Consider the following 13,588-nt stretch of genomic DNA (forward strand, 5'->3'; position numbering starts at 1 on the left):
CCTCCACAAAGCCAGTGATATAGTTAATTTGTAGGGTCAGGAGTTTCAAAGGGGGGTAGTTCGAGCCGCATGTGGCTTCAGAGCCGTGTGTTTCAGACCCTTATAGTTAATTTGTAGGGCGGAGAGTTTCTTCTGACCTCATCTGACCAGGGAACACTGGACCCTAGGTACTTTATTTGATAAAGACATGTACAACAAACCAGATTTGCACCAGATTTGAGCTAAATAAATAGCCAATTGTAAGCTATAGGCTGTTACTAGAGCCCAGAGTTTTTCCGTCCCAGTCATGGGTTGAGGAAAAACTCCTGGCCCAGTGCATCTCGAATGGCGGACCACCCCTGGGTATTTAACAAGGTTGTCCCTCATGTATTATTCCTGTATTTAAGTCTTCAAGATTTAGGATTGCGAATTGCGAGATTTGGGCAGGAGAACTGAATTGTAATGTGGATGCTGCTTGTTGTTCTGTGGTTTGTGATGCGAATGCTGTTCTATTCTCCTTCCTGTTCTTGTAGCCTTCTCAGAGTCCAGTGACGCCCCAGAGCGGCCGCCCAAGCCCCTCCCCCGCCGCTTCAACTCAGAGCGCCGGCGCAGCCCCATACCTCCTGGATTAGGCACTGGAGGAGGCGGAGGAGGGTCGGGAGAAGGAGGTGGAGGAGTAGCCAACCCCCAGATCACCAGCGAGATTGAGCATCTCATGAGCCAAGGCTATACCTACCAGGACATCCAGAAAGCCCTGATGATTGCACAGAACAATATGGAGATGGCCAAGAATATCCTGCGCGAGTTTGTCTCCATTCCCTCCACGGCGCACATTCTTACATAGTACCTCCTCTGCTCCAGCCCTGCCCAGCTCAGCCCAAAGCCCATCGCCTGCAGTACTAGCGCTTCAGTGCTAACCGGAGCCCCTGCAGTCTCCTGTCCGGCGCCCTCTCAAAGCTAGCTCGATGCTAACTGTGTGTGACTCCGAGCCCTGCACTCCACGTGATTTCTCAAGAGAGTCTGGACGCCTTTTGTAATGTGCTGCAGGGCCACTCTCCATATCCCATGTGGTGATGCTGATGGCTCATCATGCAACCGAAGCTTCGGCGGTCTTTCTCAGTCGTTTTCGCATCCTCCCGAGGCCTCTACCGAAATGTAATCGACACCTCGCAACAAAAAAAAACATGTACGTGTGTCTATATAAGAATTTAATATATAACAAAATATATATTAAATGTGTATAATGTATACATATATATTTCCCATGAGTTCCGCTTCGAAGGTCTTTTTTTTTTTTCATGTCGTTCATGTTAAGGATAGATTGCAGAGGTCAAAGATGGTGGTTCTTTGAAGCCGCTCTGAGCGAGAGAGCACCCTTCTATAGTCCCCAGCCCTCACTTTGAGGAGAAAGACAGACTTGGTTTAGCATTTAGAAGCAGGCGTTTCCTAAACATTTGGCAACATGTCAAATGTGGCCTTTTTAATGATATTGCTTCGGTACTTTCTGGGGGAAATTAGTGTTTGTGTGTTGCCTCAAAGTAGCATAATGTTAGTGTTAGAGGTCTGGACTGTCATCTCCAGCTAAGGTTGTAGCCCAGTGTGTGGTTTGTGTGTGTGCGCTTTCAAGTGATCTACAGCTAAGGGAAAGGTTAAACCCATAGGGTGTGTGTCTTTGTCTGGGATGTGTCTTTGTCTGGGATGTGTGTTAGGTGTGTCTGGCCATTGACTTGGCTACTAGGGTAGGGATGCGTGATGGCTGACCGAGTTCACGGTTGACAATTTGACTTAAGCCCGGTGAAAAGCAAAGCTGTTTTGACTGTGTTATTAGATATATGCATCATTTTCTACTGTGGGTAGCTTTATTTCCTACATCTAATCGCCTCATCAGTGATTTCGATGACCAAACTGGGACTGGGAAGCCTGTGTTTAGTTTTTTCACTAAGACGGTTTTTAGAGGCAGTCCTGGCTCTGCTGTTAAGCCACACAAATGTGTGATACCAACTTCGGATGACTTGGATGTCTATGTTAGCGCAGTGGAAGAGGGGATGCTCTCTCTCACTCCCACTCTGTCAGATCTAATCAATCGAAGCCATCTGGGAGGTCCCGATTGGCCCATGTCCCAATCCCTCTTCTATCCCTGAGCAAAATGAATGCTGGTTGGTCGTTCATCCTTAAATGTAGTGCTCTTTCTAAACATACTTCTCTCTACCAATCGTCTGAATGGGAGGGGCAAAGTGTACTTAAATCTAACGGTGGGCAAAAAAGTATTGACGGATTCTATTAAAGGCCCAGTACCGGGCCAAGATGTTATGATGTGTTGAACACAGCTCCGACATGAGGAGAGCTTCGTCCGAGACGTACACCGAAGCTGTTCATCGTTGTGAAAGAAAAAAAAATATGTCATCGATTTACTTTAATAATATATTATTATTATGATCATTATTGTTATTATTAATTCAGAAGTGCTTTACTGCTGCTACTATTGTTATTGCTATACTATTAAGCCTTAAATGTACATTTGTGAATATTGTTGTTTGACCTCTTTTTTTTTTGTTCTTTTTTTTTTAAAGTGACAGTATCTAATTTGTGTTCTTTATTTGGTGATGTAGCATACTTGAAAATGCAAGCAGCTTGGGTTGTGCAATTCAAGCTGAATTCAGTTGTTTTCTTATCTTTAGTGTTGGACTGGATAGCCTTTAGGGGAATTATGATGACATCATAAATCGCACTGTCAGCATATTGACCGAAGTGGTAGCACCGGCAGAACGAACGATGTGATTGAAGAAAAGGAACAGTGCCATAACTCAGTCAGACGTCTGTATTGTAAATGCCTCCACTTAAAAGGGGAGTACATCTAATCCAGATGAAATTGGGTGTTGTGCAAGCTTTGTTATTAAGGAACGTCTTAATTGCACAGCTGCAAAAAGCCCAGTAGCTTAGGGAACAAGGACATGTTGAGACGCACACCCAAAATGTTGATGAGTCGCCCCCCCCCCCCCCCCCCAAAGGAGACAAAGTTGCACATTCTATATAACTCTTGTTTATTTCGGTAAACCGTTCCGGTCACACATTGACAGGGTTATAAAGAGTGTTTTACTTTATTTTTCCTACAGAGATATTACATCTGTTGTTTGGGTCAACGTAACAGCAGGGTTTGTGGACCAGTTGGGAATGTGGAAATGTTGTTTTCTGTTTTCACGGAGAGGTTTCCCCAAAATCCCGGTTGGAGAATTGCCAAGTTTTAGGATTCCCCTCCCTGTTATTACTTCCTGATTCCAGGAAAACCTGGGAATTGTGGGAACATTTCTGGAATTTTGCAATCCGATCTGTAACTCAGGAATACCATATGTACACTAACCAGACAAGTGACTTTTCACGTGGACTGTTCCGACTCGTCTTGACTCAATGAGTTGACAACACATTGTTAAACTAACGAATGCACTCATTGAATACAGTAGGTGTACCATGTTCCTGTATGACTGCATGATAGGTCTTCATTCACTTTTGAGTGTGACAGCAGTCTAAGGCACTGCTTTGCAGTGTTGCGGCGTCACTACAGCCTGGGGTTTGCTCCCATTACCGAGTCCCATAGTGCACAATTGGCCCGCGCCATCCGGGTTAGGGAAGGGGTTTGGCCGGTGGGGCTTTACTTGGCTCATCGTGCTCTAGTGACTCCTTGTGGTGGGCTGTGTGCCTGCAGGCTGACGACGATCGCCAGTTGAACTGTGTTTCCTCCGACACATTGGTGCAGCTGGCTTCTGAGTTAAGTGAGCGGGTGTTAAGAAGCGTGGTTTGGGGCGTCATGTTTCGGAGGATGCATTACTCTGCTTTCGCCTCTCCCGAGCCCGTTGAGGAGTTGCAGCGATGAGACAAGTTCTTAATCACAAAATTGGGGGGGGGGGGGAAGAGGGGTAAAATTACAAAAATATATATAGGGTTTGTGAGGTTTCAGAACGGAATCGCTTTTCCTTTAATATTAATTACTGTACTGATTCTTGTCTATGTATGAACATGTACAGTGCATTCGGGAAGGATTCAAACACCTTGACTTTTCCACTTTTTTTTTACAGCCTTATTCTAAAATGGTTTAAATGTTGTTTTTTTCCCTCATCAATCTATATGCAATACCCCATAATACATTTTTGCAAATGTATACAAATGTTAAAAAAACATTACATTTACATAAGTATTCAGATCCTTTACTCAGTACTTGTTGAAGCACCTTTGGCAGTGATTACAGCCTTGTGTCTTCTTTGGTATGAAGCTACAAGCTTGGCAAACCTGTATTTGGGGAGTTTCTCACATTTTTCTCTGCAGACCTTCTCAAGCTCAGTCAGGTTGGATGGGGAGCGTCGCTTGGTGGTTCTAAACTTCTTTAATTTAAGAATGATGGAAGCCACTGTTTTCTTTGGGATCTTCAATGCTGCAGACATTTTTTGGTACCCTTCCCCAGATCTGTGCCTTAACACAATCCTGTCTCGGAGCTCTACGGACAATTAATTTGACCTCATGGCTTGGTTTTTGCTCTGACATGCACTGTAAACTGTGGGACCTTAAATATAGACGTGTGTGTGTGTGTCTTTCCAAATCATGTCCAGACAATTGAAATTACCACAGGTGGACTCCAATCAAGTTGTAAAAACATCTGAAGGATGATCAATGGAAACGGAATGCACATGAGTTCAATTTCGAGACTCATAGCAGAGGGTCTGAGTACTTATATAATTAAGGTATTTCTGTTTTTTTTATTTTTAGTACATTAGCAAACATTTCTAAACCCCTGTTTTCGCCGTGTCATTATGGTGTGTTTATTTGAGGAATTTATTTCATTCATTTTAAAATAAGGCTGTAATGTAACAAAATGTGGGAAAAGTCCAGGGGTCTGAATACTTTCCATATGTGCCTTCAGAAAGCATTTATACCCTTAGACTTATTCCACATGTTGTTACAGCCTGAATACAAAATGGATGACATAAACATTTCTCACCCATCGACACACACTACCACGTAATGACAAATTGAAAACATGTTTACAAATGTATTGAAAATGAAATGCAGAAATCTCATTTGCATAAGTATTCACACCCCTGAGTCAATATGTGTTAGAATCACCTTTGGAGTCTTTCTGGTTAAGTCTCTAAGAGCGTTGCACTCCTGGATTGTACAATATTTGCACATTCTTTAAAAAAATATATTCTTCAAGCTCTATCAAATTGGTTGTTGATCATTGCTAAGACAACCATTTTCCACTCTTGCCATATATTTTCAAGCAGATTTAAGTAAAAACTAACTCAGCTACTTGTGAACATTCACTGTCTTCTTGGTAAGCAACTTCAGTGTAGATTTGGCCTTGTCCTGCTGAAAGGTGAATTCATCTCATATTATCTGGTGGTAGGCAGACGGAACCAGGTTTTCCTCTTTTGCCTGTGGTTAGCTCCATTCCGTTTTATTTATTTCTATCCTGGAAAGCTCCCCAGTCCTTAACGATTACAAGCATACCCATAACATGATCCAGCCACCACTATCCTGAAAATATTGGGATTGGTGCTCTGTTGTATTGGTTTGCTCCAAATATAACCCTTTGTATTCAGGATAAAAAAGTGAATTTCTTTGCCACGTATTTTGCGGTATTACAACAGGATGAATGTTTTTGAAATATTTTTCTTCTGCACAGGCGTCATTTTCATTCTATCAATTGGGTTAGTATTGTGGAGTAACAGCAATGTTGTTGATCTATCCTCAGTTTTATCCTATCACAACCGTTAAACCCTGGAACTGTTTTGAAGTCACCATTGGTCTCATGTTGAAATCCCTGGGCATTTTCCTTCCTCTCCAGAAAACTGAGTTAGGAGGACGCCTGTATCTTTCTAATGACTGGGTGTGTTGATACACCATCCAAAGTGTAATTAATAACTTCACCAAGCTCAAAGGGATATTCCAATGTCTGCTTTTTATACCAATAGGTGCCCTTCTTTGCAAGGCATTGGAAAACTTCCCTGGCCTTTGTTGTTCAGTCTGTGTTTGAAATTCATTGCTCAACTGAGGGACCTCACAGATAACTGTATGTGTGGGGTACATGGATGAGGTAGTTATTCAGAAATCATGTTAAACACTATTATTGCACACAGAATCAGTCCATGCAACTTATGTGACTTGTTAAGCACATTTTTTATACTTCTTTATGCTTGCCGTAACAAAGGGGTTGAATACTTATTGACTCAAGACAGCTTCTCATTTTTAATGAATTTGTAAACATTTAAAAAAAATATTTTCCACTTTGACGTTATGGGCTATTATGTGTAGGTCCGTGACATAACATCTAAATTGTATCCAGTTTAACTTCAAGCTGTAGCACAACAACAAAATGTGGAAAAAGTCAAGAGGTGTGAATACGTTCTGAAGGCACTGTAAGTGCATATGGATATTTTTTCTACATACTATACCAATTTGTGCTACGATACTGTCACTTTAAAAATGAAGTGTATAGTTACTGATTTAAAATATGTGAATTGCTATGTTTTATTTCATTTTGCATTCCTGTACATGTCAGATTTGATATCTCCCCCCCCAAAAAAAGTTTTTTGTTTACTTTTGTGGATAATTTTGTGCACAGTGCCATATGTTTAGAAGTGTCAGTAATGTTCTCCTGATGACTAGAATAAGGCATTGTCTGACGTGAGAACATGGTTTCAGCCCGTTGGTCTAAACAATCTCAGATAGTCCAGTATTGGTTCTTACCTATACGCCTCCTCTGCCTATTGGACGACGTCACCACATTTACACATCAAACTCCTTTCCCCATGTGGAGGAGTTCCATTTTTTTTACCAGAAGAGGGAGCTGTCTGTCCTCTGCCATTTTTCTCTTCAACCGTTGAGGCGTTTATTGAACTTTTTAATGCTCGTCATTTTGGAAGTATGCACAGTGCTATACTGTTTATTAAAAGAGTAAGTAAAGACGTCAAGTCTCAGTTTAACGGTACTTATCCATTGCTGAACACAGTCCTTGAGCAATCTCTCTCTACTTTGGGTCACACGTGTCGCAACACCTGTGTTGCAGAAAAATGCATTTTCCATGTTTTATACAAAACTGCTGATTGTGCCCCAGGCTTGCTGTTGGCTTGGGCTTTTGGAGGAAACTTGGCCAATCCCAAATCAAACCCTAGCCCCCTGTGCACCTTTTTTTTAGGAGTAATATGGTAATTGTTCCCTCTTGCCTTCTGATAGGAAAAGAGGCATTTTCTGCAAATTGTATTTACCGAATTCCCTCAGTCCTCCCGAAGTGCATAGGGGCTATGGGTCGGTTTGGGATTGGGCAAGTGTCCACCTCTCTCTCTCGCTGCCTTACTGCTTCAGCTTTTCTCACTACCAAGGTCTAAACTGCCATCAGTGCCCCGACGTCAGCTTTTGTTTAAAACATCTGCCTGTCCATGCATGTGGATGGTCCGATAATGTGGACCTTTCAGAGTCCATTGTTTTTTTGTTATGCATTTTCCATTCTAAACGTATTTATTAATTTACTGCTGTACTCCTCCCCCAAAACTTCACAAAATCATGTTTTTCTTTTCTGGAATTTGAAGCATTTTTCTTTTCTTTAAAAAAATAAATAAACATGCATTGCTATGCTGTGCTGCATTTATTTAGTCCATAATCATTTATCTTTGTCATAATCTATATTTCCACTGTGTCCATTATCATAGACATCCCTCAATTTGATGCAATCGTGTCTTGTCACTTGAATCACAAAGAACGGACGAAGAGAACCTCAGTTGGGCAATGCCCTGATTCTCCACCCTTCTCCCGAGTCCCGAAGCATGCAGTCATAGATTTAACAATATTGGAAACTACCTCAAAGGCTTACACTGAATACTTTTAAGTCCATGAATGGGGAGTGTGCACTGTGCAACTGCACACTTTGGGAGAAGGGTGGAAATCAGAACGCAGCCTTGGACTTTAGGTTCTACGGTGAACTTGAACATGTTTTAAGTGTCAACATAGGTGTGCGCTTTTCCTCCATTTCATCTTCCAGTGATAAGCGGACAATCTACCAGTCAACCTCCAACAGTCATCCCTGCGTGAACACACCTTGGTAAGAATTGTTAGCACCGTTGTCGTGTAAGAAAGGTCTAAGATCCGTTCTGCATTTTGGCCCGGTACAGACAATTCTTGTTCCCCTCATCTTGGTATCGATTAAAAATAGAATAAAACTCCCAAATCCATTACTTATCTGAATATGTTTTAGTACTCTTGGGAAGAAATGTGGGAATCATGGGAGATGACCAGCTGCTGTAGTACAGCATACATTCCTGTCTTCACAAGCCGAAGGTGATCTTCTCTTCTAGCTATGTTTATATTTGGAGTATATACAGTATTCTTTCCATCAATTGCTTGTTAGTCCTGTTTTTGTTTTTTTTTAAACGGAAAGTTGCAGATTGTCAAGATGAGGTAGTCTTTTCAGGCTTGAAGAGAGACGTTTTTCATTGAACATGCATTTTTATTTGGCATTTACTTAATAAAAAAAAAAAAAGTTTTTACAAACAAAAGGAATCCGTTCACCTGTCCTGAAGTTAATCAGTCTTTGCAAGTCATAGACCATTACACATTTTTTTTTTTTAAATTAACAAAATGAACAGATAGTTCTTGTCAAAAAAATGTTTTTTTAAATGGTGAAAAGAGTGAAGGCTGTAATTAGACAGTACAGAACTTACATTTGACTTCATACTATCAAAGATTGATGACTGTCATACTTTTCTCCTCCATATTGTACCGTTACACATTTGATTGGGAGGACCATGAGTAAAACTGGTGGCCCTAATGATTTGATGCAGACTTAAGCAAACCACCTTTTAACCTGTAGTGTCTTTAGTTATTAATAAGAGTAACTTCTGGGTTGTGTTTTAACATAGCCATGGGCGAGCTCTTGGAATCTTGCCTGTTGTGATTTAAGAAAGCTCAAACTAAGGAGTGTATTGTTATCCAGCCATTCTCTGGTGTAGAAATGTTAGTCTGACCAACTGATAAAACTAATTCTTGCAATTTTGTTTGTAGAATGAAAACTACTAGGTATCATAGCATAGCAATTCAAGAGGGGTTCTGTGTAAAACACTATCAGAGTATAACATTTAGTCCCTGTTCCGATGACTTTCATGTAGTTTATATTGGAGAGAGAAATAAGAAACCCACGCACTACTCTTGCTAGTATCACTGCTCTTTTACGTATCTGCCTCAAGGCCTTCGTCAGGTTTTTAGTTTAAAAAAAAAATTGTTTTACTATTGACGAAGGCTTCGAGGCCAATATGTAAAGATTAGTAAACAGTAGTGATGCTAGCATGAGCAGTATGCAGGTTTCTTCTTTGTTCTCATGTTATTCAACTGTTACCATGCACCTGCAACAAAGTTGGCTCAGATGTGCGAGTGCCTGTTTGAATTATAAATATAGTTTATTTGCCATTGGGGAGAGTGGGGTAAGTTGAGCCATTATTTTTTTTTTACGTTTAGCATCACTCAATCAAGGAAAATATAGTGTTCTAACAAAGTTATCTACATGTATGTCAGAATGTTGTGTATCCCTGGAAATAATAATAATGTGAACATTTAGTTTTGAAGACCGCTTGTCCAAAGAAAGTGGTCTCTTGGCACAACGTACGTATGGGGTAAGTTAAGCCGCCTACAAATGTCTGTACTGAAGGAAATATTACTACTACTTCTCTTAAAACCATGTCTGACTTTATTTCCCAAACACAATTCAACACGATCACAATAGTTTTTTTCTTTTAAATAATTTGTAGCATCTTTTAACACCACTTACTTTATTTTTAAAAACACTTAACATAGGCTAGGTCCTGTTAACCCATATCCCAGCGATAATGTCTTGCATTACGCCTGGGAAGAAACACACATTTGCTCAACTTACGCCAAGGCGAACATTGACGATATTAGCCCTCATGCTAGGTTTAGGACCTCATATTGAAGCTTATAGAGACCCAAACGGATGTGTGTGTATAACAATCTTAAAATGATCTACTTTGGTTTAGACCCAAGCATCATAAACCCGGTAACACAAATGCATTTGACTTGGTGAAGATACGTTGTTTTGTTTTTTTTTTACCTAACTTGCTTACCACTTTTTACATGTACATTTTACTTCCTTCACAGACTCCCTGAAATTATGACCTCTTCCCATTTTGGTCAAATTATTAGTTTTATGTATGGTTTCCTAGAAACAAGGGTGGCTAAACTTACCCCTTTGGCTCAATTTACCCCACTCTCCCCTAGGTCAAAGAGCCATTTTACCTTCACTTTAATCAAAAACTAGCTAAAGTTTCACTCGCATTAAACACGCAAACACTCCTTCACCCAACTTAAACCAGAGATTCACAGACAAAACCAACAAAACATGACAAATTATCATAACAAACTAAAGAAAATCAGTGCACTGGATATATTCACGAAGAATGATAAAACAAGTGTGAAAGAATGTAAGCTATTCTGCTAGCTGTGACTTGTAGAATGAGGCTGAATGTATAAGGTAGACAGATGTTTACGAAAACTGGAAAAATATCAGCGTGATTCTAACCTCTTATTTACAAACAGCACAAGAATGAGACAGCAGTTTACGGAAGAAAAAGTAACCAGTAGCTTTGGCTTCATCGGAGCTCTGCTATTGGCTCTTGTAGTACAAAAGAACCCAATCCTGGATATTTCACTACATATCCTTTCTTCCATGAATAAGTCACTGCTTTGACCTGATTTGGATAGGCCTTCACCTATCCAAGTCATGTCAGCTTAGCCATCACTCCAATGAAGGAAAGCAGGAAGGATATATTGAAATGAGGCCCATCTCTCATAAGATTAGAGGAGGATACAAGGCCTTACACTTGTTTTTGGCTTTGTGAATGAACATGTTAGGTTCAGGGGTAAGTAAAAAATTAAAAAGACTAAACTAAAACGGAATTTGCTAAATGATATGTGATGTCACGACCACTTTGAGTCCACTTTGAGAACATAGCTCTAAAGGTTGTATGTTGATTTACATGGGTAGATGAAGCAGGCTATATACATGTAGACATGGTAGGTAAGCCTGTCATTAGGCACCCATGGTTTCAGTGTACAGACTTTAGCAAAGTAGGAATTGAAGGCAGGCAATCACGCGCAGAACAGAACAGCAGGTGGACCTCTAGAGTAAAGCGAGCTCTGGTTCAGGGCGTTAGTTCACGTTCCTCCACTATGCTGCAGAGGAACGCGCCCTAACGCCTTGGACCAAAAAAAAAAAAAGCACCAAACCAAAAACTAGCCATGTCTTTTTAAAAGGTTTTTCTCTCGTTATTTTAAATAAAGAAATATATACAGGATATAATATATATATATATATACACACTTCATAAAGAGCAGTTCCAGGCTGATCTTCAGTGATTGGTTGCCTGAGTTGGCATTTGGATTAAGGTACATTTATATATATATAAAACCATCCTTATTTTGTGCTCTAACTGGGTCTTATGGGTGCATAGAAGAAGCCCATTCAGGAAAATTGCTAGGCTGATCCTAGATCTGCATGTTCTATGTTATGCAAATGATAAACATGACTGAACATAACGTAGCTACCTACTTTGTTAGCCACTGCCATGCTAAAGAACTAAGAATGTGGGATCAGGTTAGAGAACTGCAGCACATATCAGATGAGTTGTAGGTCACAAGGCATCAAAGGATCCATCCCACCCTGAGAGAGTGAACTGGACTGGGAGCAGCTGCAGGAGTCCCCCTTCACACAGCCACACTCACTTCTGCACGTCCATGTACTTATCACCCTTTACTCCAGAGGACGGACACACACACAAACACAGAGAAGTGAAACAATGTGTTAAAGGTTGTATCATAGGACAGCTGGTAAGGAACATCTTCAACGCAACATTGCATTGTAGTAACCACTAAAGTTCAAATACTAAAATATACAATTTTAACTATCATTTGGATGAGTGGTTGTACAATTCATGAGGAAGGTAAAAAAAAAAAAATAGCCAGTGTCCATAGTTACCTGGTCACTAGGGGGCTTCTTGTCTCCGTTGACACCTAAAAGCACGGCCTCCTCCGTGTTGTCATTATTAATCTCTACCATTGTGCTGTCCTTACTCGGTTTGGTACTAGAGAGAGAGAGAGAGCTCAGTCACCAGCATGACCAATGTAATACCCTTTTCACACTCCTAAGCCAAGACAACCCAAGCTGGCCTGTTTATGCCTCCAACATAGTTGCGATACTAAAAAGGACAAGAAACTGAGCCAGCACAGTACGGTTCGGGTCAGCGCAATAGTGTGAAAACGGTATCCGATAGAAACGATAATGACACATCAGGGAAAATCATGAAGAAGAAGGGAAAAAATGACAATGAGGTATTTTAGAGGTATCCTCTAAGGCATATCCAACTAATTAAGCTACCTGATAAGGTGTCATGATTCCAAAATATGGTTGCAAAATTACAAAAACCTTCCCTAAAAATGCACGGCTCTTCCAGCAATTCTGGGTGGAGGATTCCTGGGAATTTTGAGAATGCTTCTGGAATTTTGCAGACCTTTAAAGTAAAATTGTGGAAAACACACTTACAGATCCTGCTTGCCCGAACGCCCACATGGGATCTTGCCCTTCTTGTACAGGAAGTACAGCACACTGCCAAGGATAGCCAGCAGGAGAATACAGATGATGATGACAGCGATGATCACACCGCTGCCCTCTGGTGGGACAAAGAAGAAGAGGCAGAACCACGGGTCATTTCCCATCCGGTAAATGCTTTGTGATAACGTCGCCCTCTTAAGGAGTTTCAGATGTTAAAAAATGTGTGTGTGCGCGCTTGCGTGCGTGTCCATGTCATTCAGGAGTGTCGCTTGTATCAATCAGAGACAACAGCATGCACAGGTGGTGGTAGTGATGAACAGGCGTGCAGTCTCTGAACAGGTTGTTCATCATGGAATATTTTTTTTTATTGAGGACCAAAGATCAGTCAGAAGAAACACTTTCCAGAGTTGTGCTGCTTGGTTTCTCTGTCAGAGAATACCAACCAGAACTACAGTAGGAGGCAGCAGGACAAAGGGAGAGAGAGGGAAAGAGTGAGGGAAGGTAAAGAGGTGGATGGGTGCACTTGGGGATGGACCTCCCCTGGAGGAAGGATGCAGATTTAGATGGATGGATCCATATCCATCAAGGTACAGAATGGGTGATACCACTCCATTCTCTCAGGAGGGGGTTTGTACTCAAAATGCTCCAGATGCAAATGGAACTTTTCAGCCTGGTTAAACAAAAACATTTTTGGGGGTTATGTTTGTGATGATTCATGAAGCATCATTCAGAGAAAATATTAAAATGATAACATTGTAACTAACAAAGTATGAATATAAAAAAAAAACTATAATTCCAGATTTCATCTAATTATATTTTTCCACTTGATAATTTAGAAGTATCTCTCCACATAGATAAAGTTGTGTAATACTGTACTTTTTCAGACAGTATTACAAAGTCACACACAAAGAGATCCTATTAAATGATCAATTATTCCATGTCACAAGTGTTGCCTCCTGAGTAGAGAGTACAAAGCCCTCCCCTGCATAGAGAATGAGGGTGCTGTGG

The 13,588-nt window shown here is 40.8% G+C and overlaps 2 protein-coding genes across 13 annotated transcripts in view; one reads left to right on the top strand and one right to left on the bottom strand.

The window, feature by feature from the left end:
• The window catches only part of LOC110503541 (E3 ubiquitin-protein ligase CBL), a 39,133-nt gene extending 31,536 nt beyond the window's left edge, over window positions 1–7,597 (top strand). The window contains exon 16 of the mRNA XM_021581913.3: window positions 513–7,597. Within this exon, the coding sequence (XP_021437588.1) occupies window positions 513–823 (311 nt within the window). The 3' untranslated portion in view covers window positions 824–7,597. The remainder of the gene's footprint in view (window positions 1–512) is intronic.
• An 852-nt stretch (window positions 7,598–8,449) lies between these two features.
• LOC110503542 (cell surface glycoprotein MUC18) overlaps window positions 8,450–13,588 on the bottom strand; it is a 67,359-nt gene continuing 62,220 nt past the window's right edge. For 7 of the 12 annotated variants that reach the window (XM_021581920.3, XM_021581919.3, XM_021581914.3 and 4 more), the window contains 3 exons: window positions 12,572–12,698; window positions 12,008–12,113; window positions 8,450–11,780 (listed from right to left, as the gene is read on the bottom strand). In XM_021581920.3, coding sequence (XP_021437595.2) covers window positions 11,751–11,780; window positions 12,008–12,113; window positions 12,572–12,698 — 263 coding nt within the window. In that variant the 3' untranslated portion in view covers window positions 8,450–11,750. Of the gene's footprint in view, window positions 11,786–12,007; window positions 12,114–12,571; window positions 12,699–13,588 lie in introns of all 12 variants that reach the window. The other 5 variants (XM_090218106.1, XM_090218105.1, XM_021581917.3 and 2 more) reach the window with 1 other exon arrangement.

This window comes from Oncorhynchus mykiss, chromosome 24 (genome assembly GCF_057628025.1).
Source record: "Oncorhynchus mykiss isolate SJ-2025 chromosome 24, ASM5762802v1, whole genome shotgun sequence".
NCBI classification, from domain to species: domain Eukaryota; kingdom Metazoa; phylum Chordata; class Actinopteri; order Salmoniformes; family Salmonidae; genus Oncorhynchus; species Oncorhynchus mykiss.